General features: G+C 42.4%; 1 protein-coding gene across 4 annotated transcripts; it reads left to right on the plus strand.

The window, feature by feature from the left end:
• Positions 1–460: 460 nt before the first annotated feature.
• Positions 461–27,920, plus strand: bltp3b (bridge-like lipid transfer protein family member 3B). Of its 4 annotated transcripts, none has more exons than XM_029495087.1 (24): positions 461–871; positions 8,334–8,496; positions 10,430–10,468; positions 11,643–11,734; positions 12,485–12,674; positions 12,777–12,917; positions 13,511–13,678; positions 14,352–14,532; positions 14,738–14,821; positions 15,003–15,164; positions 15,574–15,689; positions 15,801–15,942; positions 16,442–16,635; positions 16,735–17,478; positions 17,693–18,393; positions 19,168–19,251; positions 19,984–20,132; positions 20,385–20,542; positions 20,723–20,873; positions 22,136–22,177; positions 24,292–24,551; positions 24,945–25,053; positions 25,215–25,372; positions 26,683–27,920. In XM_029495087.1, the coding sequence occupies exons 1-24, from the start codon at positions 828–830 to the stop codon at positions 26,809–26,811; spliced, it is 4,401 nt and encodes a 1,466-aa protein (XP_029350947.1). In that variant the 5' UTR covers positions 461–827; the 3' UTR covers positions 26,812–27,920. The 4 variants fall into 4 exon arrangements, with proteins under 4 accessions (XP_029350947.1, XP_029350948.1, XP_029350950.1 ...); XM_029495088.1 differs by having other exon boundaries at positions 828–871; positions 22,136–22,186; positions 24,945–25,091; positions 25,250–25,372; XM_029495090.1 differs by lacking the exon at positions 19,168–19,251 and having other exon boundaries at positions 828–871; positions 22,136–22,203; positions 24,324–24,551.
• Positions 27,921–27,991: the final 71 nt, after the last annotated feature.

Genomic DNA, 27,991 nt, shown 5'->3' on the forward strand with positions numbered 1-27,991 from the left:
CAAACACTGACAACAGATCATCCCATGAAGCCAAATTAAATCAGTTTGTTTAAAAAAAAAATCTGTTTCTGAATGTAAACCAGTCCTTTGTTCGTTTTATTTTTAGTGGTATACTCAATCATCACGGCTGGCTGTGTGCAAAAAACCGAATTATGAGTCCTGTCTTTGTCAAATTCCATTTAATTTATCGAGTTTCTTTAAGTGTTTCCATTTTTCTGATATGTTTGGTTACATTTATTTCCACTTCCCCATCCGAGGTTATAGTAAAGGATTCTCTTGTACTATTGTCATAAAGAAACACCAACTTCTGTATTGTATAAACTTTTCTTTCGGGTGAACTAACATTTAAATAATTCCAGTATCCGTCAATACACACATGCCTGCCTTTGTCGGAAGTGGAGGAATTTCCCGGCGTACAATGAAGGCAGCGAGACGCTCCTCCCACACGCCGTGACGTCAGCGGCAGTCCCCTCCGGCTCGCCGTCCAGGTGCTCTGTGTGAGATACTGCGGAGCTCCGGAGCGGTCCGCCGGCGGAGCTACCTGAGATGGCCTAACCCCGTACGGTTCGTCCTTGACCCCGACCGGCACTCGGACGTCTGTAATGCCGTATTCCCGCACACCACCCGGAGAACGACGCGGGATGGAGACGGACTCGGGAACCAGAATTTGAGCTCCGTGTTCATTCCTCCTCCTCCTCCTCCCACCCAGACTCGGAACCGCTAGCGGCGACGGCTACCCAGCCAGCTAGCCAGCTAGCCAGCCTCACGGCTCAGACACCCGGCTGCTGCTGCTGCTGCTGCTGCTGGGGCAGCGGGTTTACGCGGCTATGGCCGGCCTCATCAAGAAGCAGATCCTGAAGCATCTGTCCAGGTCAGTGCCGAGCCGGACCGAGCCGAGCCGAGCCGGGGTTAACGTTACCGGAAAAAGGATGACTAGCTCGTTAGCTAGCTACAATTAAAATGTCTTACAAGAAAAAAAAAAACAAAAAAAAAAACAAACAAACAGCGGGCGTGTTTCATCTCTGGGAGTGGGTGAAAATATTCGCAGTCGAGGTCTGTTAAGTTAGTCCACAACTATGATAATTGTCAGGGTTTCTTTCTAATTTAATTTTAATTTTTATGAGGAAATAATCCTCGCAGTCCCAGGACGTGGCTCCCCCCCCCCCCCCAGGCTAACCTGCTAGCCTCAGGGTTAGCTAACGTCGGTGAACGGTTAATCCGTCCTGTGTTGCTTCGGGCAGGTTGAACCCGTCCGGTGTTGGAGGGAGGTGGTCGAAAACAAAAATCTCAGCCTTCACCTGAAGCTGCTGCTGCAGCAGCTTGTAAACACACTCTCTCTGCGGCACAGATCTGGGTTTGACAGATAGAATGTGAAGTTGGGAAATCAGAGAAGGGTTTGCACAGTCTTCTTGCGTCAGGCCGATTTGTTGGAGGTTTGTTTGGGGGGGGTAAAGACAGTCTACCTTAATCCTGAGCACAGAGCACAAGATCTTTTCAACATAGAAGGTCTAACATGCAGGATTCTTAATTCAACAGATTTGAGGTCATTATACATCATTTAACAGCCCCCCTTTCTGGGATCTGAGCAGTCATTGTGTCCATCTATTTTTTCAGATGTTCTGTTGTTATTTGTTGCATTCTGTCCTGTCTCTTACGTGCATTATTTATCGTTTTCCACCTCCCTCAAGGGACTTTCTATGGACTACTTCCTTGTTTTATTTTCCGGAGGGCTTGAAAAATGCTGCACTGGTTTCCACCTGCACATTAAATTGCCAATAATAAAAAAGCACCTTTAAACCTTGAACTGTGCCCAAAGGCGTGAGTCTACTGCATAGTGATGGTGGCAGGGCATTGAAATCAAATGTGTACAGAGCTTACATGTAATAACATAAGTGACAGCTGTTATTTTTAAATTGCAGGTCACAGATGACTAAGTGCTCGAGAAGGTCATTAGTATGCAGGTGGACTGGTTTGTGTTCTTCAAAGGAAAGCGTAAAATATGAGCGTCCTTGGTGAGAGGAGCCTTTGTAGTGACGGAATTGTGACTAACATGTCACTCGCTGATCAATAACTTAATGGTGTATGCAATTGCTTTGTCCTTCATGCACAATGCCACAGCCAGTTTTAGCATTACCTCCAACACAGCCTACAGGACATGCCCTTCATTGTCCTAGTACTCTAGATTGTGTGTGTCCAGGCAATTCACAAATCTGCTCTGCATATGACTGTGCACGACATCAGCAGTGTTTGCATCAATGCTGATAGGAAATGAATGGAGAAGTAGTGACGTCATCAGCATTTGTTCTGGCCTGTTTGGTGTGTCACTGATGGAAACGTACTCATCTGACATTTGTCCAATCCGCTGTCCTTTGGTGAAATTATGTCAGAGTAAAAGTGCAAGTGTCAGCAGCAACATCACCTCATACAAGCTCAACTCTGGTAGACCATGATTATAATCTTTGTTTGAAACATTCTGCCTGTATTCTCTCCGCTCAGGTTCTGCCTCATGCTGCTTCATCAGAATCAGGCAGGAATAGTCTGCACTTCTAGCTCGCTTATTCATACACACCTACGATGTGATTACACAGCTACATGTTGTGTTGTGGGTGTCGACATGTCAGCTCAGCCTCCATGTCTAACAGTTGCAGAGGACAAACGCCTGTCTGATACTGTCTGTGACCAGGATAAGCTTGTCTCAGTGAGGCAGACCCACATCTTCACAGTTCGTTGACTCAGAAGTCTGCAATGGCTGTTGCTCCTCCAGCACAGTTAAGCACACTGAGGCGTTAATGACATATCAAACTAGTTGAAGCCCATTTTGATCTCGCTCTACTGATAGAACCCCAGGTGTATGTGGCTTGTCATGTATAAGGATTAATTTGTAAATGTTTAGCAACATGGCTGAGTTCTGAGTTTTTCCAAAGTGAGAGTGTAGGGGCAGAGCGAGGATTGAACTCAGGAAGCCTCTGAGGGTGTGTTGATGGCAAGGTGTGTGTCTGCATTACAAAGAAATTATCGACAGGACCCTGGAGCAGAGCCAGATAGCACAATATCTCACTACACAAACTGACATACATAAATACAGGTTGATGGGGAAAACAGCTAAACAAGGTCAGTGATGCTCAGGCACGTTTTCTTTGCTTTGTTCTTCCACAGGAGAGAACCTCTCATGTTATTACATGAAAGTGGAAGGTCAGATCCAGCTTCGAGCAGCGCGCTGGAGCTGGTATATATTCTGACAGGAGAGCTCATTTACAGGTGTTATAGTTGAACAATGAGAATTAGTCTTTGTGTCAGTCTTTTCTTGTTTTTGTCTATCCCTTCAGCTTTTGTTGGTATCTAATAGTTTGTTATCCTCCCTTTTGATTAGGATAAATGGTCAAAAGCGAAATTATTTTTTCCTCTAATATATGAATATTTGCACAATTTCTATGTTTTGTGTTATTTTTGGCTGAAATTATCATGTCAGCTTTGCTTTAACATAAGGTTAATTTGAATTTTTTTTTGTTTTCTGACAGTTCATGGACCAAACAATGAATTTCTATGAATTCTAATTCAGCAAGAGAATATTCAACAGAATAATGAAAATAAGCATCAGTTAGTGCCACATCTAGAAATCCTGGCCCTGTAAAAACCATCCAAAGTCTAATTAAGCGTTGCCCCTTCCTTCCTTTTCTTTTCATTATGATTACATAGAAAATTGCCTTATTAATTTCACAGGGCCACGGCAATTTTACTAATCGTAGGTAGCATAATTAAGTCCTGAGTCATAGGGGAATGTAGCTTGTTTGAACAGGAGAGGAAGATTTGCTTGATGTGGATAAGGCAAAGCTCTTAAAAGACCAATCTGCACAAAATGGGTCCTTTAGAATGATAAGATTTTGTCTTCACCTTCTAATTGAAAGAGTTCATGGCCTAAAAGATTAGGAATATAATCAGGCTGGTATCGGTGGACTGTTTTGAGGTTAAGTCAGGACATTATAGGAGAATTGATACAATGGCAATACTCTTGTATGCACTTCTCCTTTTTACAGTTTAACAGCAAATTATTATTATTACCCTCTCTGTACTGCTTTAAGAGTTTTATATGATTGGATTTAGGTGATATAATGGTTATTGGGAATAGTTGGACCAGCAGCTGATCCCCAAAAAAATTTAGTCCCTCAAATTTTCGGTCGACGAAGAGGAAACTGTCTCCGAAATGAGTCAGCTAATGTATTTTAACTCAGTTATACAAAATATAGTTTGTATTCCAGTGTACGTTATGTAAGTGTAACAAGCCCCTTTTTTCTCCATCAGTGAGAATGGCAGATTTAGAGCTTATTGCGGTGAGAGAGAGATGGGTTCATTTCTGTTTGTTTGCCATCATGAGGCTGACTCCTTCCATCCTGCAGTGATGATGCACTATACTGATGAACTCCACCGTTTCCAGTGTTATTTCTCTCCGCTGGTGGGAAGGCAATTACGCCATGAGTCAAGACTGAGTGCCTTGCTGTGGGTGTCTCATCAGTGTGTGGCTGTGAATTACTTGTTTGCACCCTAAATGTCTGGTGTGTATGAGTTTTTTGTTTTTTATGTGCGTGAGCAGTGTCCTTACAGGACGTCTTTCTCTGCCATTGTATAAGTGGGATAGGTCTTGGATTGTTTTCTTTACATTCAGCCATTTTGGGTCTTTGGGTCACTTCACTTTGACAGGTGGGCTGCGTACTTTTGAAGTGTTGTCCCTGTTGTTGTGTGTGTAGGTTTGTTTGTTTTTTTGTAGGAGTTTGTGTAAGTAGGCTTCAGAGCATGTTGAGTGATCCTCCTTGACAGCAGCCTTTTTAATGATGGCTCTGTTTGCTTTGTTTAATTCATTTTCATATATTTTCACAACATTTTGCCAAGAGCTGCAATATCAGAGCAGTGCCACTTTCATAAGGCATAAATACCAAACATGGCATGCCAGACATGTTTGTGCTTTTATAATATCTGCTGTGACCATTGCCAGAAATATATTAAATTACAAGAAAGCGTTCCCCAGTAAATATTTAATACCCTACTTTCAGATTTTGCTCAAACTGTTGAGCAAATCTTTTCCAAATTCATTTTCTGTCAATTCAGCAAACAACTGAAATTATTTCACCTTGATACAGTACTCTTCTCTTTATAACATGCCAATGGTTTTTATGACAACTTCCTAATTTCTGGTTCAGAACTGCGTAACCATCTAACAATAGAAAGAGGAAGAGGTACACATAAAGGTACGTCTACTATTGTTATACACTCAATTAGATAAGCAGAGACATTCAGGTGCATCATAATGCCTCTTCTGCTTCTCTAAAATAACATTTCATGTTTATTTTAAATCAATCTTCGATTATCAGAAAGGAATTTTCATGACTCAAGATTAATATTATTAAGTGTGAATGGTGGAAGATTGCAGACAAAACCAACTGATAATCAAGGCCCATGAATGCCTCATGAATGCGAGCATGATATTTAAGTTTGGGTGTTTTCAGTTTTCCATTTGGTTTGCCAACGCACCCACACTGCAGGCAGTCAGCCTACAAACTCTGCAGTACTACTTTCCTCTTAACACGAGTGCAGTGGATAGATAACATATTATCTCTGACCAGTCAATAGAAATATATTTTGAAGTCAACAGTTTTCGATTCCTTTAATGAACTTTCTTCACATAAAATATTATAGATTTCCACCAACGACGATAAAACAAATCAGCTGAGTTCTTTACAGCCTTTACACACACTAAATGATTGTTTAGTGTGTCACCGTTGCTACTGGTATCCTGTAAGCCCTCCTAAATTAGAAGGGGTTGTCAGACTCATTACAGTGATACTGAATGGGCTAGTGAAGGATTTAAAGGCCAATTTTAAATGTCACATTCTCCGTTTCTGCTGTTGAGCCAAATTTGCTGCTTGGTTTAATGAGCACTGGCAGGAAGGAATGTGGTACCATCACAAGTCTTGCCTTTCTCCCCCCATAAGATTATTTTCTCTTATTTTTTGTTGTTTCTTTGTGTTTCTCCCCTATTTGTCTCCTTTGCCTCTATTGCTCTCTGTGTGTTGCAATAATCTTAGTTGCTAAAAGAAGCTGCTTTGGCTGAGTCATTCTGACCATCTTCCCTCAGGCTCCTCTCTTTCTGGCACTTGTGTCATCAGGCTGCGCCACGAATATGCTATTAGAGTGCCGGAAAGAAATGGGAGAGTCCAACTTTCCATTTACAGACAAAGACTAAAGTCTGCCTGCAGTGTATTGTGGTAAAGGGGGAAAAAGCTGCAAGCTCAGCGTACTGGGGCAGACAGTTTTAATGCATTTTTGTTGAGTCTAAGTCACAAAATCCAACATGTTATTTATTTCATCAGCTTTAATTTACAACAAAAAGCGGCTGAAACTATACTTTTCGAGGGGAATGTGGACATAGAGCTGTTGAGTGGTTCGTTTGTTTTTGACACACAGTCAGACCCATCTCCAGGCAGTATCTGTTGCTAATCTCGACATGGGCCTGGATTTGGTCTGGTGAGCTCATCTTTGCTAGCTGGAATAATGGCTGAAGTCAAGGAGCGATGAAGGGGGAAGAACAGAGTGTGTCAACTTAATACCCTCTGATTTACCTTTTTGTTCTCAATAATGACTTGGATCTGTGTGACTAACCTTATTTAGCATTAGTAGCCTAAACATTAGAGAGATGACCATGAAATTATGTGATTAGTGTATTGGTTTATTCATGACTTTGAAAGAAGAACAGAGGAAGCAAAAGGTTGCCCAGGGGAAGCCGACAAGCCAGAAAAGGAATGAGAGGGTGAGTGAAGCTGGCTGGCCGGCTGGCTGACACTTGATCAGCAGCAGGGATGAATATTTCACTGGTCACAAGGCTGAGACACTTCAGCAACAACGTCTATCTCTAAGTCAAACTGACTGGGTGTGTGCATCCATGCAGCCACATGAGAGAATAGTACTGTTTGTGTTTCGTTACTGTGCTGAGTGTATGTGTGTATGTGCTGCTAACCCTGAATAATTTACAGAGATGGTGAATTAGAGAGGAATCTTACACTGCCAAGGAGAAGGTGTTGAGTGGATAGAAGCAGGAATTTGAAAGAGTGAATAATTTAAACTGTGGGCAGCTGAATCACAAAGCTTTGCTCAATGGACAAAGTTTCTTTCACACTGCTGAGACTGACGCTCGCTCTGTATGCTGATGCTCGTACCCCTCAGTGAAGCCTGGACAGTCTCCCTTAAACCATCCAGTCACTGAGTGCCTCTGTACTCATAGATCACCACTTTTGCATAGATGATAATGCAAATTATCCTAACCACTACAGGTAAACACCCAACTCAGATCAAGTGATCCTTTGGTGCTCGGGCTGTCATATAATATTGCTGCATTGTTGGATGAAAACCAAATCTCCAAATGTACCGGTTGTGTTGCTGGAAATCACACTTGAATACATAATGTGTTGCTGAGCTCTACACATCACATAGTTGAGGTTGTGTGACTCCTGACCGCTAGAGGATGTGAAATCAATACGAACCGTGTTTTCAGAGATTCCATTATGTTGCTCTCTATTTAGTATATGACCACTCTGCTAATTATTAACCAATAATCAAACTTTGAATAGGTGCTTTATTCGTGGACACTGATTTTATGGCCTCAGGTGTATTTACTTAAGTTAAAGAGCAAATAGACTACACACACAAAATCCCTCCATTATCTACACATCTATGTGCATGTGCATATTTTTCGTGAAAACTGTGAAATTATTATCATTATTGGCTCATATCTTTTTACACATATCATTTAATAACTCACCTAAATGCATAGCCCAATCTCACAAAGGCCAATTATCCTGAGATGTATCAGTGTTTTCCATTATCAAAATTCAAACACTCCGCACCTTTGGCCTCTCTCCCCCATGTCTTTATCATATTAAGTGGTAACTCTGGTTACAAAGCAAACAAAGGCAGTTTATAAAGCCCAAATTTACAGGAAAGAGTCATTTACTGACTTAATTGATTATTTGTTTTTAGTCCCAGAGTATGACTTCAACATAGTTAAACAACGTTTAACTCCAATTTCTGGGTTTATTTTCGACTGTACTTTTCAGAGTAGATGTTTTTTATTAGATATAATGCTTTATGAAATTAAAACTTTGGCTTTGCAGAAAATGAAAATGTGTTGTTTGCATGCTTAATTGGAAAGAGGCCTCTCTCTCCTCAGCCAGTACACCAAAAGCCAAACAGTTGGGGTTTGTTTGGCCATCCTTTTGCTTTGCCAAGAACGTCGTTCTATAAATATTCTCAAACTCAAAGTGTCACTTCTCATCTATGTCTTGTAGGTTTGCTAAGAACCTGTCGCCAGACAAGATCAACCTCAGCACGCTGAAGGGGGAGGGACAGCTCACCAACCTGGAGCTGGATGAGGAGGTTCTTCAGAGCCTGCTGGACCTGCCCACCTGGTTGGCCATCAACCGTGTAGAATGCAACAAGGCCGCCATTCGGGTGAGGAATTTAAAGGAACCTTTCTTGTTGGTGGGGTTGGATGAGCGGCTGGAAACATCCCTCTTTTCTCTGCTATAAATATGAATTGTTAACCTTGAAACTGGGAAAAATAAATAGGGAAAATAATTTTTATCCTTTGTTTAATTCGAACAAAACTGAAGTGCATTTTTAGAGTATTATGTGTCTTATGTGAACAGCACCCCTGATTTACTTTAAATGGCTCAAAGCCAAAAAAATAGTGTGGCACATCCCTCTCTCTGAAACAGCAATGTTTTTTTGTTTTTTTCCCACATAAATTTACCATACAAGACCTGACATGTTAATTTAAGACTCATTGACAGGTTGACTTTGTTGACTTTGTTGCCTTCAGGCAGAGCCAGCCTTTTTGTGTAATCTTCACACCCCACTAAGCTAACCTACTTTTGGCTGCAAACTTCTGATTTAACTTTACCAGAAAAAGAATAAATGTCCCAAAATGTTGAAAATTAGCTTTTTTTCCAGAGCTCACTAAATTAATCTATCACTTTCCCTATTGCCGTTTGAAAATCAATACACATAAATAACAGCTGTATGTATTGTTTGATCATATTTGAACTCACATTCAAAACTGGTTTATATGATTTTTGTGTCAGGTCAAAATCAATAAAAAGCAATTTGTTTCTTCACAGATAGGCACGATAAATAGGAAATACTATAGGAGCAAGTAAACGCTGTTGTGAACAATCATGTTGTTTTCTACTAACACCCACTTAGTTTCTGTTGGTGATACCCTCCGTGGTCATGGTCATCAGCCAAGTGCCATGTGTAAGAGCAGGCTCTGACACACCCCGGAAACGATGAATGGAGCTGCATAATTTCCATCACGACTGGACTCTATTCAGACCAAAGTCCACTTACCTCCTCTTCATTTCCTCCTACAAACTCAACACTTTCCCTCTGTCCTTGCTACAGTCGCAGAATTTCTCAACCTGTTGTGTGAATAACATAAACGTAGAGACTTTTACATCCTGTTATGATTTGGTAATTTATATTTGTCCTGTCTTTGTTGACTTATTTCCTCTGTCATTGACAGTGTGTGTAATACTAATGCAGTACTGCAGCTATAATACCCACATCATTTACTGTGTGTGTGCGTGTGTGCATCAGGCATCAGATTTACCAGTAAACAGTGGAGCTAGTGAACTGGCACTGCTTTTCTCCAGCTTAATGTCTCACAGTTTGTCAAACTGGTTAAAAAGAGAGATCTGTATCTCACTTCCTCACTTGTTCAATCCCCGTCTTATCTTTGTGTCTTCCTGTTGCAGAGGAGTTAAACTCAACATTTTCATCTTTGTTGCTTTGTGGATAAAATAAAATTTACACAACTCTGTAGCTTTCACATGCAGTGATAAATGCAGACACGGATGTATGTTGCAATAAATGTTTCAGCTGTGAGGAATCAAAGTGGCATGTGTGAGCTAACAATCGTATTTCTATGACAGAGGCAAATGCAATTAAAGACATAAATCCAAGGCACTTCTTTTTGATTCATAGCGTCTCAAATTTCTCAAAGGGGACAAAAAAAAAACTATGAGTGAACATGAGCATTTGATCCATTTTGCAATATAATTTGACACAGACTAGATTTAGGAGGCTGCATGTGGAGGATTAATGGCGCTCTGGAGCTGAATGAAAGGACCTCCCTGCCAGTCTAGACCCATTGAATTTCATTTTTTCTCCCTTCATCCCTGAGCTACCTTTCCTGTTTTTGACTTATTTTACTTTTTGTGAAGTTCAGTTGCATTTTTTTTTCCTTTTTTGCATTTGTGTTTGTGCCATTGACTGGTCATTTAGTCTGATGTTTTGTTAGGACCGAATGGCCAAAAGCTTGCTTTAGGGATCACAATGCTATGAGTCTGTAAAGCTGAGCCTATGATTCTCTGTCCATTCACAGATACCATGGACAAAGTTGAAGACACACCCAATCTCTTTGGTAAGTTTCACTGTCTACACCTATTCCTCACACAGTTAAATGTTTTTCTATTTTGTAGGCATTTCTTGTTCAAACAGACCCACTGAGCTTCTTAAAGCGACAGTGAAAGCGGTCTGTGACTAACTTGTGGGTGTGATGGAAGCAAGCGTGTTCAGCTGTTTGTCCCGAGCCTGTTTTACCTCCCAGAACTCCGCCACCTGATTTTGTAGGACTGCAAGTTGGCTCTGACGGTGACCATTTTCTGCATCGTTGCGTTGAGGTTTTGCTCAAGCGTGCCTTGTATCTGCGTCATGACTGCAAGCCTCTCCTTCATGGCAGCCACCTTGCTGAGCAGGGTGCAGGTGTCAGGTTGACAGACTGCCAGGCTTGTCCTCATCCCCAGGTAGCTGTAATTCCCAGAGCACAGGCTGCTGGAAACCAACAACAGCAGAAGGAGCACAGTCTCTATTTTCACACTTGTGTTCAACAAATTTTGAGTGTGATGCATAAGCCTCACTCCTTTTATATACTTTCAGTATCCGGTGTTTTGAAATATTTGGGCATACTGTTTTGATTGATATATAATATAAGAAATTCCAACTAAATATTAGTAGACTTAAAAATTATAAAACATTTGTTAAGATTTTCATAACCCTATTATTCAAGAACATTGTATTAGATGGCAGCACAATAGCACTTTGTTGAATTTACTATTAGTCACAATTCTTTTGAACCCAATGGTATCACACCTCTAATAATAGCAAGGCTTTGAAAATATTATACAAAAGAATTAAAGAAGAGAGCACATATGATAACACAGCCTTATTCTTCAGCAGAGGCTCCTGAATGAAGCTGGTATGTATAGTGACAAAAGGCTCATTGTTTCAAGACTTATTAGTTTGAGTATAGTTAGAGTGTAAATCACTGTGTAGGAGGCAGTGCCCACATCTTCATCCTTTCTCTTTCTTCCAAATGAGCCACAACAACCTTCTTTTATATATATTGACACTGAAGTCACAAAATAACTCCTTTTTTCATTCTCATCGTGTAGTTTGTTAACTGACACTTTTGAGAAAACTGTAGATCAATGAGCAGAATAAATGACATGAAACTCCACATCACACCGGTGAACAAGCAGCATATAAAACTTTATATGCTATTTGTAAATATTTTCATTACGGGTTTGTTTGTCCAGACCCTGGATAAAGTTGTGATGGAGATGAGTACCTGTGATGAGCCTCGTCCCCCAAATGGCCCGTCTCCCATAGCAACAGCATCAGGACAAAGGTGAGTGCTATAATAATAATAAAAAAATTCTTATGCATCAATTTTTGCTTCTAAGAGGCTCTTCATGCCTGGCCATACATATAAATTATTATGTTACATAATCATTGACAGTAAAGTGATTTGGGGTTTTTCTAGTCACTGTAATGGTGCTGTGCCATGGTTAATGATATAACGGGGAAAATGTACAATGGAGAACTTAAGGTTGTGTCTGTAGGTGTAAGCCTGCCATCGGGTGGAAATTTAGGGTGGTTTTTCTCTGAACCCCTGTTGCTGTGGAAAATAACAGCAAACTCCAAGTTAGTGGCTGGAATACCAAGGACTCCACTATTTATAGCCTTTTAATGACCGTGCTTACCTCACCCCACGCAGATGTTCCTCAAAAACAAGTTCCCCGCCTTGACATTATCGCTATGTCTGCGATGATTCCAAGACTTTTGTGAGCCAGAGGGGTTTGTTCGCTCTAGCAGAATCATAATGGCTGCAGCTACACCCCCTTCCAGAGCTGGCACAGGCTGCAGAGATAATTCTTGTCATTCAAGCTGGTGTGTTTGGATCACTTTCCACTTTAAATCTGAGACATGACAGCAGAAAGCTTAATGACCAGCAACTCTACTGAAAAGGAACTTGTTGATATCGCAATCCTGCGTCACTGCAGAAAGTGATGTTTTACACCCACATGTTGCAAAGCACCGCTTATCATTTCCTGTACATTATTCTCTCCACCCATGTCCACCTGTCTCTCTCATGCAGTGAATATGGCTTTGCTGAAAAGGTGGTAGAGGGTATGTCCCTGTCCATCAACTCCATAGTGATCAGGATCAGTGCCAAGGCCTTCAATGCCTCCTTTGAGCTCTCCCAACTGCAGGTCTATAGTGTCAACACCAGCTGGAGCATCAGTGACCTGCGGTTCACCCGCATCCAGGACCCTCAGAGGGGGGAGGTCAGTATGTAAACATTATCGAAGGGAAAAAAATCATGATGTCAAATTTAGTTTTGCATAGGTCATGCTTTTCTAATTCACTATCCGTTCTGTTTGGTCCAGATCCTGACATTTAAGGAAATAAGCTGGCAGATGATCCGTATTGAGGCTGACGCTATCCAGAGTGCCGAGCATGAGATGCTGAGCGCCCCCATCCGACTCATCACCAACCAGTCAAAGATACGAGTCACTCTCAAGAGACGGGTCAGAAACAAACACAGATCCCTTGAACAGTTTCCGACAGTTGTCACTTTATGAGATCTCATGTCTCGGACTTGGAGACCCAAACTGCTCTGAGCAATGTCCTCTTGTCTGCTATGAACAATAATCCCTCTGTTCGGCCTCACAGGCTGCCGGCTCCAGAGCAGCCATTTATTATAGGGCTGTTGTTTATTTAAACAGAAATTACTAACGTTTATTTTTAATATTCAATATAATGCAGTGTCAAGTCTACACAAGGCTTTTGTGTTTCCGCTGTAAAACTAATTCATTCCATTTGTTTCTTTAGGCTTCAAAAAAAGAACTGCTGAACAAAGCATTTATTGTTGGCAATAATACATTCAGTCCAGAAAATGCTGTCAGTGTTGGTGCAGTTTCGAGATATTCTGTTTTTGGTTAGCTTAAAAAAAGAACTTGTGTGTTTCAGAAAGTGTGTTTTTATTGAGATCAATACACTTCCAGAAAATTTAGCTGTGCACTGCTGGATATAAAAGAAGGACCTGACACATTAACAAAATTTCAACATAAATTTAACCCCATAATGTAACCACCTTTATCAACGGTTCTGCCTGACACAGATTAAGGATTGTAACGTGGTGGCCTCCAAGCTGATTCTGATCCTGGATGATCTGCTTTGGGTGCTGACTGACTCCCAGCTCAAAGCAATGGTGCAGTATGCCAAGTCTCTCAGTGAGGCCATGGAAAAGTCTGCTCAGCAGAGGAAGAGCATGGCCACAGAGGACCAGGTACACACACTGACAGCACAAATCATTCATACAGATCCCTACAAACACACTGGCTTCATCTAAACATAAAGGACAAATTTAGCATCTTCTTATCTCTGGGTAATTTCCTTTTCTGTCCTTTGCCCTTTTTCCACTTTTACCAATTGCTCACTCTCTCCCTCTGTTCATGCCCTATTTCCTCCGTTTGGATGAGCTATGTTGTGGTCTGTTTCTCCTGGTGTCCATGGAAGTCATGTCTGCCCCTCTCTGTATCACTCCCTTGATGCCAGATGGCGTCTGTGAGCCTTCACCATCTTTGTTTGTCACTGCTGCAGCCATTGCCTTTCAGTTTGTGCCCTATTTTCTTTCTTTTTGAATACACACACTGACAAACATACATAACATACAATCATTGCCATCATTGCTCATCAATTCAAACACCCACATTCTCTCTGATTTACTGCAGAGTGCAGTATCTTTTCTGTAATTTGGTCATAAATGCCACCTGCTGGTTGGCGTGAGTACTGACTTAATCAGTACAGTACAGTACAGGAAATATAATCAACTATTTCCTTGAACAGACTTGATATGAACAGCACCAAATCCAGCAATATGGAGAAGCAAGATTATCAAAACCACAGGCAAAATTGCAGCACCAGTGAGTTTTTCTTTTCTGTGCATTTGTGCTCACCAGGTGTCATCAGCACCACCCTCAGCGCAGCAGGTGCGCACCCAGCAGGCATCGACAGTTGCAGACCAGACTGCATCGATGGCCAAGCTGTTCAGCGCCTACGATGTCTGTGAGACGTCCCACCACCTACAGATCACACATCTCGACCTGCACATCTGTGACGACATCCATGCTAAGGACAAAGGTACCGCAGGCACTGAGTTACATGTACTGTATGTAACCTTTTTTCTTGCATATTTATAACATGATACTATGAGGAGCGCAGAATAGGGCAAAACCTTTAACTTCCTGCAACCAAAGACGCTTTTCTGCAAGGTGATTAAGTAAATCATATAATTATTTCACTAAAAGCTTTCCCCCTTTTCTTCATCCATCCTTTCTTTGTGTAGTAATCAACAAGAGGATAACAGGTGGGGCAATGCAGCTTTCCTTCAGCTCCATCACTCTGGATTACTATCCTTACCACAGAGCAGGTATGAATCCATCCATTATGGCATTTTTACAAGAGCAAATGGACTTACAATGCATTACTTTTGCCGTGCCAACTCGAAGGAATCTGATAATTTTTCCACACGTCATTTTAATGACACAAAGAGGGGTCTTACGTTCCACCTTTGTGTTTTGACTGTATTCTTGGTTGTTCAACATCTGCAGGTGAAAGTTGTGCGCACTGGATGCACTACAGCGAAGCCACTAAAACCAGGGAGGTGTGGGCAAGGAACCTTCTCGATGAGTTCAAGTCTAACGTGGACATGTTAAAGAGTGCAGTACGAGACCAGCAAGGCCCAACACCTGCTCATGGCTCCCCACAGCATGGTAAACAAACACATTCTGGCATATTGTTCCGGGTGTGCGTTTTTGTTGTGTCTCCTGGCGCAAATGCAGCACAGCACCAGCATTTACGTCATCCCTCTGGGTTTTCTGTCCTTCAGTGTCCCTTAGGGACGATGTGTATGGGCCTCTAGGAAGTCAGGAGAGAACAGGAACAGGAGGAGTAGGGCTTAGGGAGGCAGATGGAGAACTCCTAGAGTGGAATCCACACACACAGCCTCCAGCCCAATGCTGCTGGTGCCTAGAGCCAGGTACCGCGGTGTGTGTGCGCACAGTTGGGTGCGGTGATGCACACCTTTTACAAGGCATAGGAGGTTCATGTTGCAGAACGGAGTGGTCGCTGTTTATCTCCTTGTTTGTTCTCTTTTCATTTTATGCCTCTTTTTCTCTACAGGTAAGATAAGCACTTCCTCCAGCAGTTCCTTCAGTCCACCTCCCCCTCAAACCCCCAAGACTCAGCTCATGTCCAGCTCCTTTGTTCTCAGGATGGCTGACTTCAGTATCTACCAGGTCAGAACAGATATGCATTGTCTGACAAAGCTTCATGTGTGCAATCTAGACTAATGTGTTTCTTTCACTAACTTGGAGTGAATGTTTATGTATTTTCCTTGTGTGTTGCAGGTGTCAACGGCAGACCAGCGTCGGTCCAGCCCCAAGACAATGATCTCCTGTAACAAGAAGTCCTTGTACCTTCCCGCAGAGATGCCAGCTATCCATGTGGAGTTCACAGAGTACTACTTCCCCGATGGAAAAGACTACCCCAGTATAACTTCACATTCTTAACACTCATACTGTTGTAAAATTGTGAACAGTAACTGGGTATAGACTCATTAATCTTTATTATCAAGTCATGAGCTGTGTAAGTAGCTGTTTTTCTATGCTGCCCACTGCTTTTGCAGCGACTCTAACACTCCTTTTGGATACATTTAGCGTATTCATTCAGCTGTGGGGAAGTCAATGACTGCTGCGTGGCTGAGAAGCCATTGATTTTCTGAATTACAACCAGTGCTCTGAATGAGGGACCATTTCAATTAATACATATTATGGATTTCCAACAATTCCGTTCCATTAGGAAACATTATACGAATGCTTAAAGGCTCTGCTTTCTGACTGATGAAGCTGTCGAGGGTTAGGAGGAGTTTTTCACAAATTCAGTATAACATTGCTGGGAAAGCATAATTCTAATGCCTCATTTTCCTCCTCTCTGTTTGCCTAAAGAATAATTAATGCCACATCTCATCCCCCTCCTCCTATTCCTCCAGTCCCATGTCCTAACCTGTATGCCCAGCTGAATGCACTGCAACTGGTCCTGGATCCTCGCAGCCTGGTGTGGCTCAACCTTTTTGCCCTGGACCTCAGGCAGAGTTTGGAGCAGTTCATGGAGATCTACAAGCTCAACGACTCACAGAAACCTGATGAGCACGTTGACATCAAGGTTGATGGCTTCATGCTCAAGGTAAACAGGTTGTTCCAGACATGGCCTTTCTTTGGGTCTAAGGTGCGCAATTCATAGTCCACTATTAAATTTATTTCTTGCTTTTTTTTCCCCCATCAGCTGGTGATTCCCACTGATCGAGAGGCTCCCTGCCCTCCTGATCTGCCTCGATCCATCTCGGTGCAGACTTCAGAAATGGTGGCCACTAATACCCGACACCCAGCCAACTGCACCCGTTCACACCTTGAGGCTCTGCTGCAGGCCTTTGAACAGGAGCCCTTCTTTTCTTCATCTTTCTCCTCTTTCCCCCGCTCCTCCTCTTCCTTACCCCTCCTCCATCCTGTCTTCCATCGCCATGCTCATGAACAAGACACCAAGCTTCATGACATCTACCGGGGCCTGGTGGTGCCGACGATGGGCACCAATGCCCTCAAAATGCCAGCTGCTACTGACTTCTGGGCGTTGCATTTCGCCCAGTTCTGGGTGGACTATGAAGGCACCCGTGGAGGCAAAGGGCGTCCGCAGCCCTTTGTGGACTCCTTTCCTCTCACTGTGTGGGCTTGTCAGCCAGCAAAGGTTGTGCAGCACCAGGAAAAGCTGAAAGGATCTGGATCTGGTCTGTCCAGGAGTACATCAGGAGAGGCTGTAGCACGCCTGCAGAGGAAACGCCTGCTAAAGGAGTATTACAGTACTGATGGCACACCGGCATCATCTCAGAGTAATGATGCCACGGTGCCACCCAGTAATGGACTTCATAAACCCCACTCATTGGACAGCCTGCCTTCCTGCTCTTCTTTGTCATCATCAAGTAAAAATGCAAATATACATGTGCTGGTGCATGTGCAGAAGCATTTAAGTGCTCAGGTATGTTTTTTGGACTCTTTACACTTTAATACTTATCTGTTTTTAATTTTTACATTTGTTATGAAATATGAAGTGGTGATCTGGATCACCACTACCAAGGAACAACTGAACAAATGAACTAGCTGTTTTGGTAGCAGTTGCAGGCTGATAAAACACATTTAAAGTATGTCATCAAAAGTTACCCTGGTGTGTGTGTCTGTATGTGTGTGTGCAGGTGAGCCACAGGCAGTATGTGTTTCTGATGCATCTTCAGCGCAGCATCAAAGCTCTACAGCAGACACTGCAGCAGGACCTTGAGGAGATGGGCTCTAAAAGGGAACGCAAGGCTCCTTCTCAATGTCCTACAGACCACCAGCATTTCACTGTCTGCCTGGGCCTGCTGCTGAAAAGTGCTGAAGTGTCCTTGCTCCTGAAGCCCGTACCTCAGCCTGAAGGTTCAGGGTCTCCCCTGGTATCCGAGCTCTCACCCTCAGAGAGCAGAGGAACTCTGGAGCCTGGGAGCGATGCGGGAGAGAGGACAGAGAAAGCAGAGAAAGGGAATGAGGGGTGTGGGTCTGAAGGCGCTGCAGCCAAAGGGCCATGCACTGTAGACCAGCTCTTGTGTAGTGAGGGCTCAGATAGTGGAGCCACACAGGGCCCTACCCCCCTCATACCCACCCACACCTTAACGACACGCCCCGACTCAAATCACAAGAGCTCTTTGGAGGAGAGGACTAAAACTAAGAATCCTGGGAGGTGGAGCTCAGATGAAGGGAGCGAAACGTTGTTGGATGGTTTATCTGTAGGTGATGGAGTAGGAGCTGGACTGGACTCTAAAGCTCAGACAAGCGATGCTTTGTCTGATCCACTCAGCAGCAAAGACTTGAATGACAAAGACAAGGCTGCAGCTGCTCGGATGTCTCAATCAGTGTCCAGGTATTCAGTTCATCCCACACAAACATGTTGTCACTTTACACCACAGTGTGTTTACATTGAAATAATTCCCGTACTGGATTGTTGTCACTGTTACTGTTAGACTGAATCACTGAAGAGAACATGAAGCGATTTAACATTGATCTAACACTAAGTTAGTGAAAAACTTTGTTTACAATCATTTGAAATTAATAAAAGCATTATCGTGGCAGCTTGAGACTGCATTTAAATGAATGATATTGGAATATCATTGCATTTAATTTATCATTGACTGATGGATGAGTTAATCAACTGATGGTTTCAACCTAAACGTGTCATTTTTCACTATTTTGCACATTTTATAGTCAATAATTTATTGGTTTCTTTGAAAGATAATTAGAAAATAATTACACTAGTCCTTAAAATATTACATCTCATCCATATAATGATGTGTCACAATTTTTAAGTATTCTCTTCAGGCTCACTGTGGTTAAATTACATTTAAACTGCCAAATGTTTAGTCTTTCTCTTAATCTGTCTGTTCCTGAACACAAGAGCTGTGTGTCGAACCTTCTCATGACACCATTTGTCAGTATGACTATTCAGTCTTCCACATCATATTTGTCTGACTTTGAGCGTTGGCTGCTCTCTAGCTGACATGTCTTTCTGTGTATTTTCTCATCCACTGTCTGTCACCACTATATATTTCATTGTTTCACTCACTCGCTCACCTTTTCTTCCTCTTGACCGTTGCTTTGATCCATGCGAGGCGTGTGTGTGTGTTTTCTCTCTACCAAGGAAAGGAAGTTTGTCTGTGGTTTCTGATCTCCTCAGCTCCTCAAACTCCAGCAGATCCACCTCCCTTTATTCCATGTCCAACATGTAAGGCACTGGATCTGTGACTAGCTGTACTAATGACTGTGTGTACAGGTGCATATGTCCTGTATGAGTATGTGTACGCGTGTTCTTGTGATCCTTGGATGAGTACAAATCAGAACAAATGTGTATGTGAATCCCCTTTGGGCATGCATTTGCATGTGTGCATGCAACGCTGGTATGTGTCTGTGCTCTGTGTGTACCTATTAAAGGAACTGGTATTTGGTGTTTACCTGATGACTTGTGGTGAAGGAAGAGATGAAAGTGGAAGTTTTCTTTATGTCGACAGTTCTGTTTTTTCCTTCTTCTTCTTCTTTTTTCCAGCCTTGTGTTCAAAGTCTTTTGGGAGTCACTTTGATTTTATCTGTCGTGATCTTTCTTTAGATCGTGCCTGCCACTTGGGAGGATAACACACTTGGTTCTTACATGACCTTAAACAACATCACACAAAGGAATGGAGAAATATTTAATTCATGACTTGTTGAGTCAGCTCAGTCAGCTCTGAGAGTACAATGGTCTCAGCTCCGTAACAGCATAGGAAACAGATGGGCCTGTTTTTGTCTTTTTATTTTCTAGTTTCTGTTTGAGTCAATCTATCAGTCAGTTAAAATTTATAGCACGCATGGTCATTATTTCTGGAACAGATGTGTAAGAAGTAGGGTGATGCAGAAATAGTTGTTACTATATCTTGTTCGCACACATTCTTGTTGTGACTCCATGTTTGTGTGTGTATTGTAGTGGGCGTTTGATGAGGGATCGTTCCCAGTCCAGTTTCTCAGTGTCTTACAAGAACATGAAGAAGAGTCCATCCCTGCAGTCTCTGGACAACATCTCCATTGACAGCTACCTGATGGAAGATGGCGACACGTGCAGTCTGCTGGAGAGAGGTGGAGCAAAACACACATAATATTAATAATCAGATATTATTGAGTGTTTAATTGATGTTCCACAGTGTGTTAGAAACAAAAATTATCATTACAGTACTTGCAGGGATCTGTTTTCACCGGCAGGTGGCAGCATTCTGCTACTTTTGTCCAACCTTGTACAGTATCACTGCAGCAGAGGTATACAGTATAAAGGCAAGGTATCAAAAATGCGTACTCATTTATGAGTCATATGCTTCATGTCTCCACCTACAGATGATGTGTCCATCTCAGGATTCAAGGATGCCATCAGTGAACAGAGCGCCACAGAGAGCGCCACGGAGGCTGCAATTGGTCAGGAGCAGGAGGGGGGCGTGTCCCCTGACACTGTGAGCGCAACATCCCAGAGCATCGACGAGCCCACGAAAGATATAGTAAGATCTGACAACCATTTGAAAAATTAGCAAACTAAAAAAAAAGTCATTCATATCCATTTTTTCTGCTCTGGATGTACTATTAAACTTCTATACGTGATTAAAACCACTGAGGAGGAGCTTACAACATGCGTCGCTGTTTAAGTTGACACAATCTTCTGGTGTGTGTGTCTCCTCCAGGTCTCAGTGCTGGTGTTGAAGGTGAAGTCGGTGTGTGTGGGCATGGAGGTGGAGGGCGAGAGCACGGCTGTGGCTCTGGAGGTGGGCCAGGTCACTCCCAGCCAGCTGGGCAACGTCAGCCTCAGACAGTACCTCAGCAACCGCAGCCTGGGTAAGACGTTGTTCACGTTTGCATGTTATGGTACATGTGACAGAGCATGAAACATGGAGCTTTTTTTTTTTTTTTTTTTTGATCTAATGTGCTGCACACAAGATGCTAATTTGGTTTGTTTTCCGTGGTTGCAAGGACTCACCTACATGTGGCATTGCAGCAACAAGCAGTCAGTGTCACTGATTTGAAAAAGTGCTGTTATTATTGTAAACACACAAAACCTAAAAAAGAAAACTGGCTGAAAACCACTGAAGCAAACAGACATATTCTTACTAATATAAATGAATGATGAAGAAAAAGCTGCTGGAAAAGTCTCCTCCAATATATTCCATTTCATCTGTAACATGAAAAAGAATCACAGAATTGTTCGCTAAAGACTCCACTGCATTGACATTTGTGCCTTCTGTGGTCTTGTTTGTTTGCAGTATTTATATCAAGGTTTAAAAGTTCATTTTATTATGCTTTGAAATGTACTGAAACTATATATGTTATCACTTATTGAATAACCTGCTGATAATTTCAAATATGGAGTTGGGAACAAACTACTGCTATATTTGTTTTGATTACATAAAATAAACGAGCCAAAATTAAAGTGGGACAGCTTCCAAACAAGAGAGAGCTGCACATTGTCTGGAGTGAGTCCAACTCCTCTTCATTTTTAAGTTCATTTTTAGTTGATTTGTTTTTTTACTACTAGAGAGTGAGAACACAAGGACAGAGAGAGGAAGGAAGGGACGAGGTCCTTTGAACCGGCAGGATGGTCTGTAACTGACTGCTCCTGTCACTGTATTCTGCTTGTTCACATTTTTAACACACTAGCAAACAATAATAGGATATACCCCTGAACCCTCAGCTGACACCACCAGAAAACAGAGAACACACTCAGATAAAAAAACAATACACCCAACTCTGAGCGACAACTGTTCGATCACATGAAAACTCATTTCCAATTTTAACTGATCAGATGAAAATTAACATCCAATTATTTCCACACATATTGTTTTCCTGCAAAATGTAAAAATGTGATGGTTTTAAGTAAACAATATCTTTGTATTTTTTATTCTGGGGCTTTTGCTGTTTTAGTGTTCTGAGGTTTTATAGATCAATTAATTGATCAACATAAGAAAATAATTCCCAGTTGCATCCTTTGTCTGAATTTCTAATTTGCTAGAAAAGTTAAACTAACACAAACACACACATTTTCACGCTAACACAGCTCCTCCCTCCTCCTTTTTTATTTACCCTGCCATGACTCCCCACAGGTATGGTGTGTTCAGTACCATTACCTGCTCAAAGCAGCCAAGGTAACTGCTGTGTTAATTCACCATTTGTAACCTCACACGCATGCTTGGCTCAGTGTGTGTGTGTGTTTCCCTTCAGTTGACCTATCAAATGTCATTTCCAGACTCTGGACCTTTGCTCGACAGCATGCTCTGCAAATGCACATATAGATTAAGTGTGTTGCAATGGAAGTGTTTGCATGAAGTGCGTTTGTCTCATTTAACATCTAACAGCGTTAGACACTTGTGTGACATTCAGATTTCTCTCAACATGTGTGTCGCACTTAAAGAGGGGGTAAATTGGACAGTAATGGAGAAAGTGGTCTCATTATTTGCAACATTAGGTCCACAACCTTTGAGTGTGTGCGTTAGTCAGATTAAGTGCAACTATTTTAACCCCTAATGCTCCTCTTCTCTGCTCAGCCTAATTTGCCCTCCCCTTTTTTCCCCTCTTCCTCCCCGCCTTCCTCATCTCTCCACTGCAGCAGTTTCAGTCCAGTGATTCACGCAATCAGAGGAACACCAGCTTTACCCCCCCACAACCCCCTCCTCTTCCTCCCCCTCTTACTCCTCCTCCTCCTCCTCTCCCCTTTCTTCTTTCTTGTTCCCTCCACCTTTCCTCCTCACTCGCCCCTCCAGCTCTTACTCCATCTTCCTACTAATCCTCTGTCATTTAACCCCCTCCCACTCCACCTTTTCCTTCCCTTCATCTCGCTCCCTCTCTAGGCCATCTTTTCTCTCTCCTCCCTGTCTTATCACAGTCACTCAGTTCTTGGCTGCTGGCTCCCTTCCTTTCTTTCCTTTCTCCTTCTCTCACCTCACCCACTCCCATCTCTTGTTTTCATTTAGTTTTTTTTCCCCGCGTTCTCTCCATTTGCTTCAACCACAGCCGCCCAGGATTGAGAGAGAATATGTTATATTATCTGAGAACAGGGATTATGATTGTGTGTGTGTGTTTTTGCTCTATGGTATTAACCCTTTCATTACTTTCCTTCAGAGAACATATGAAGGAGATGAGATGCATTTCTTATATTAAACACATTCTTCCGATAAGTGGCCGTTTTAATGCCTTGCTAATCGTTTTTACGTCATCGTCTCTCATGTGTTACAAACTTGTGCCTGTAACTGTTTGCTTGCCAGTTGAATTATAATTTGTGTATAAAGTGTGTGTGTATGTGAAAAGAGGAATATCTCTTCGTCTCAGCTTTGACTTTCATCGCTTTATGTTTGTATACATTTCTCTCTCCTCACTTTTTTGCCTTTTCTCCCTCTCTTATTAAAAAAACTCTTAACATTTTGCGGGACTGAAAGTCAGGTCATTCAGGGGTGAAACACTTCCTCCGCTGTTGTGCCTTTCATAATTTTTAGCACCTCAGAGCTTATTTTTGTGGAGTGTCTACTTCATAAAAGGAAGGGGGGAAATGATTCAGTGGTTAAATCTTCACACTGAATCCTCAATTCTTAGGTGGTGGTTTCCACCCAACCCTCTAATCCCTGGTTCTGAGAAATAATTAAACATCACTGCAGCAGAGAACCCGTGGGATTGTACAAAATCTCAGTCTCCTTCTTTCCAGCTCAATTTTCCATCTTTTTCAACTTCTGTCTCCAACGCTCTCTGACATTCTGCTTCCTGTCTTTTCTTCTTCATTCCACCTTTTACGTCAGTCTTGTTTAAATCTGGCTTTAACATGCACCCTGAGTGAGAAAAAATATCATAAAATCATTCTGTAATTCCTGATGACAACCTGTAAGATATATGTTTTGTGTTGTCTTTTATTTAAAGTCCACTCTAAAGAAACAGTGAACCAGCTGTTTGATGGTCTTTCGTCTCTCTAATGACACATAAAACCAGATTCACCAGTCTGGGTCATTTATCTGTCTGGTTCCAACACCAATATTTAACTTCACCACGGGGACTCAGTATATCACTGTCTTTTACATCATTACAGCTTCTAAATGAAAAATATGTGATTTGAACTAGTGTTCACTGTCACTGTAAGTAATGTAAAATGATCGTTCATTTTGGGTGTATGTTGATGTCAGTTGTAGGCGTCCTTCAGCTGATTCATCTCTAAATGAACTCCACAGACGCAGGCTGCAGCTAATGCTAACAACAGCGTTTGATTCCTCCTTCACAGCTGGCAGAGAGGTCAGCTCAGCGTCCCATAAGGGCTTCCACAGACCGGAGGTGCAGGCTTGCCTGGAGAGCGGGCCGTGCGCCGCCGCTCACTCCCCACTGGCCGAACGCAACGGCTTCCTGCAGCTGCGACTCCACGGATACCAAGCAAGCTTCCTGATGTCCACGCTGCGCAACCTGGCCCACTTTCTGGAGGACGACTCTGCGCCGCAGGTGCTGCCCATGGAGATCAGCGTCCGCAACACACACATAAACTTAAAAGTGAGTCGCATGCAGCTCTTTTACTCCAGCTCCCTGTTCTCACAGTTTGGGAGTTTTTCTTTTAGTGGAAGGTGGCTGTGACAGAACACCAACTGCAACATTTCAGGAGGAAATTTGTCCTATTTTTTCCAGCCCTCTTGCTGTAATAGAACCAATAACTCACTGCTGTACCAGGCAGCAGTTTCTAAAACCAAGTTAAATATTTTGAACCATGGCCTAATTGGAATTTGGATTTGAACTGAATGTTTAATGGCGTAGAAAGGCCTCTCTGCCTTCTCTCTGGGGTTCCTTCATGGGTGACTAGATTTCCTGTGGAACTGATGTGGATGCGGATGATTTCTGTCTCTCGCTCAGGCTTCACATCAAACTCAACATGTTCTTCGTATCTTGCAGGACGATGGCCCCAGGGACAATCCCCCTGAGTCCGAACCCTCGCCGATCACCTTACATGTGGACAGTCTCATCATACACAGAAGAGACGATGGGTCTTTCTCTATAGGAGGTGACAAATACACAGATTCTTATCTGCCAAATATTTCTGCCTCCTCCTCAGCACTGATTCATAGCAGTTATATAACGTGTCCTTTTAACATGTGCTTTTAAGTCCACTTTTGGTACATCCACACCTCCAAATTTGCTTCTGTTGTCTCTTCCTCCTCTCAGTGGACAGAACAGGAGAGGTCAAACCCAGGAATGAGGGCGCGTTGATTGACAGCGCTCTGAGTGCGGTCCCTGAAGCTGTGGGCGGAGTTAATGGCATACCGAAGGCTACACAGACTGAAGCCCCGCCCCTCAGCCCTCTGCCATCTACCAGGGAAAAGGTTAGATTCACAACAAAGGCACACCTTGGGTGTATAGGAGTGAAAGGCATGCCCACTACATATGTGTAAAATCTTGAAGGTCAAGATTTTATTCTAGTTCATATAACTGCACAAATACGTGATTCTGTTTTTCTCTTCTGTTCCTCCCACAAAAACAACAAAAAAGACTTTTGTGTGATGATTCTGGAGGCTGATGGAGGAAGATGGTAGTGCCAAATTTTGGTTATGCCAAGATTTTCCAGTTAGTTTTTTGGCTTTCATTTAATTTACAGTAGGAGTGATTTTCATCAATTTTATGCAAAATACCATTATTATGTTTTCAGTGAAAAGTACATCAACAAACCGACAATCAAAAGAATTATACAGCAGTCCATAGGAGTGTTTTCTAATCTGACACCTCATTGTTGGCACCTTCTCTGATTACTGATGGATTTCTCATTTTGAACCTCCACAGGTAATGTTTGATAAGAGTTAGGTGGCTACAGCTAAAGTTAAAGTGGAGGGAAGATTGTGGACATGATTCAAAGAAAAGTTTATAGTTTGTAGAAGACAGGAAATGAACAGTAACAAAAAACCTACCTGATCACCAACACTGAAACAGTGAGTTCATTTGTTGATAGACAGATAATTAACAGTTTGGATCTGACTCTGCCGTTTCACTGATGCGTTAATCATTTCAGCCGTTATTCAGAGAAAACACACTGTTCTGTGGTTCCAGCTACGTCTGATGTTTTTCCTTCCTTACGACACGTAATTTGTGTACAGTATCTTAGCGATGCTTATTCTCATTGGACTGTTGATTAAAACCCAGACAGAACAAGCAAATGACAGACGTCACTCTGGGCTCTGGAGTTTTCTCACCCTATCATCATTTCACAGATGATTTATCAAGAAAATAATCAAATAATCAAAATAATTATTTTCCCTCCCAAACTACATGACATGGAAACATAAACATGTGTTTTGCATCATGGTTCTTAAATGTAGTAAAACAGACACCATATTTAATTTAGTGACCTGTAAGGTCTATTATTGACCTTTAGCATGAGACCGTCTCTTTGGACAGATAGTAGTCAAATCTCATGGCCTCCATCGGTGAGTGGATCTCACACAGTTGTTATGGAGACGGGGCAACTGTTTGTACTGGTCGGGGCATTGGGGGGGGACTAGCAGATTAACTGCAGCTGAAAATCTGTATTTTGCAGAACCTCAGAGGTTTAATGTCACATTCTGGTGATATAGAGGTCTGTCAGTGCACCCATTATTCTCTCGATGCTGCTGACACTGTGGCCCTTCTTCATTGTTTCCAGATGCTGATGGACGAGAACGAATGTTTGAAGGTGGAGCTGTCCCGGGCCAAGATGGCGCTGGCCGAGGCTCAGATGGAGAAGGACTCGCTGCTTCACCGCATGAAGAACCTCAAAGTCAACACCAGCTAGGTCTGGCTCCTCTCACCCAGCCTGTTGCTCAGCCCCCGCTGGTCTGCAGTGATGGCAGCCAACGCTGAAGGCCAGCAGCAAGCGAGGGTCGTTAAAACAATTCAAGGCACATCAACAAGGAAAGAAAAAGAGGGATTTGGTATTAGTGGCTCCCTTCACGTGCTTATTTGTCGACTGAGCCACAATGTGACTTTAAACTTCAGAGTAATTTCTTCATAAAGCAATGCAGAGTCTGTGCAAAGACTCTAAAATAAACAGTTTTACATGCTTCTTGTCTGTTTTATGTCCTCCACTTTAGACTGTGGAGGCTTGATACATTTGGAGGGCGTTAAAAAAGGGTGGGATCATATTCAGTAGGACTGAAAGTTTGTGTGTGTGTGTGTGTGTGTGTGTGTGCGCGAGAGAGACAGAGAAAGAGGATGAGTATTCATATCTGTGGTCGTGCCTACAGAAAACCCCTCCCACACTTGTGTTGTGTAAGTTGGAAAAATGAAAAAAAACAAACAAAACATAGTTAATCTTAGTAGAGCTTCATTTAAACCTGTAGATATGAAGGAGCACTGAATGTCGTCTCTTCAGAAGAATGTCTTGAAAAATATTTTGCACTCTGTTGAAAATCAACTTGTAATTACTGCTTTCATATCGGGAGGGGATGAGACAAATTATGCTCCAACTCGTCCTCAGAGTGTGTACAGTGTATATTGTATAAGAATGTGAACACATAACTATTTTCTACAGAACTTTGAATGGTTATGCAGTGTTTATGTATGTTATGTGTGTGTGTGTGTCTGTCTGTCTCTGCCAGAACAAGCATTTCATTACAAGTAGGAGACAAGATTTTAAATGTCAGTTCCACAGCTTTGTCAGCAAAATGCTCCACACTCATCTGTATCCCCCCCCCCCTATTTTTCTACATGTAAATAGCTACTTAACATGTGCAGCACTTTTAAAGCAGAGGAACTGTAAATGCAACGAACTGAACTGTGCAGAAAGAAGTTTGGCTGATGATTTGGAGAGAGCGAGAAATTTGCGTCCTTCCTTCCAAAAAAAAAAAAAAAGAGAGAGAGAGAAAGGAACACATTTAAGCTGCCTCACTTTGTGTGTTATATTTCATGTGTAATTTTCTCACAGTCCAGTGTTGACCATATCTGCTGCTGTTCATGCTTCACGCCTGTGATGA

This window comes from Echeneis naucrates, chromosome 23 (genome assembly GCF_900963305.1).
Source record: "Echeneis naucrates chromosome 23, fEcheNa1.1, whole genome shotgun sequence".
NCBI classification, from domain to species: domain Eukaryota; kingdom Metazoa; phylum Chordata; class Actinopteri; order Carangiformes; family Echeneidae; genus Echeneis; species Echeneis naucrates.

Coding starts and splice junctions, on each gene's coding strand:
- bltp3b (XM_029495088.1), top strand. CDS start 828: ATGGCCGGCCTCATCAAGAAGCAGATCCTGAAGCATCTGTCCAG. Junction 14,822..15,002: donor CTATCCTTACCACAGAGCAG/GTATGAATCCAT, acceptor CAACATCTGCAG/GTGAAAGTTGTGCGCACTGG. Junction 17,479..17,692: donor AGAAGCATTTAAGTGCTCAG/GTATGTTTTTTG, acceptor GTGTGTGTGCAG/GTGAGCCACAGGCAGTATGT.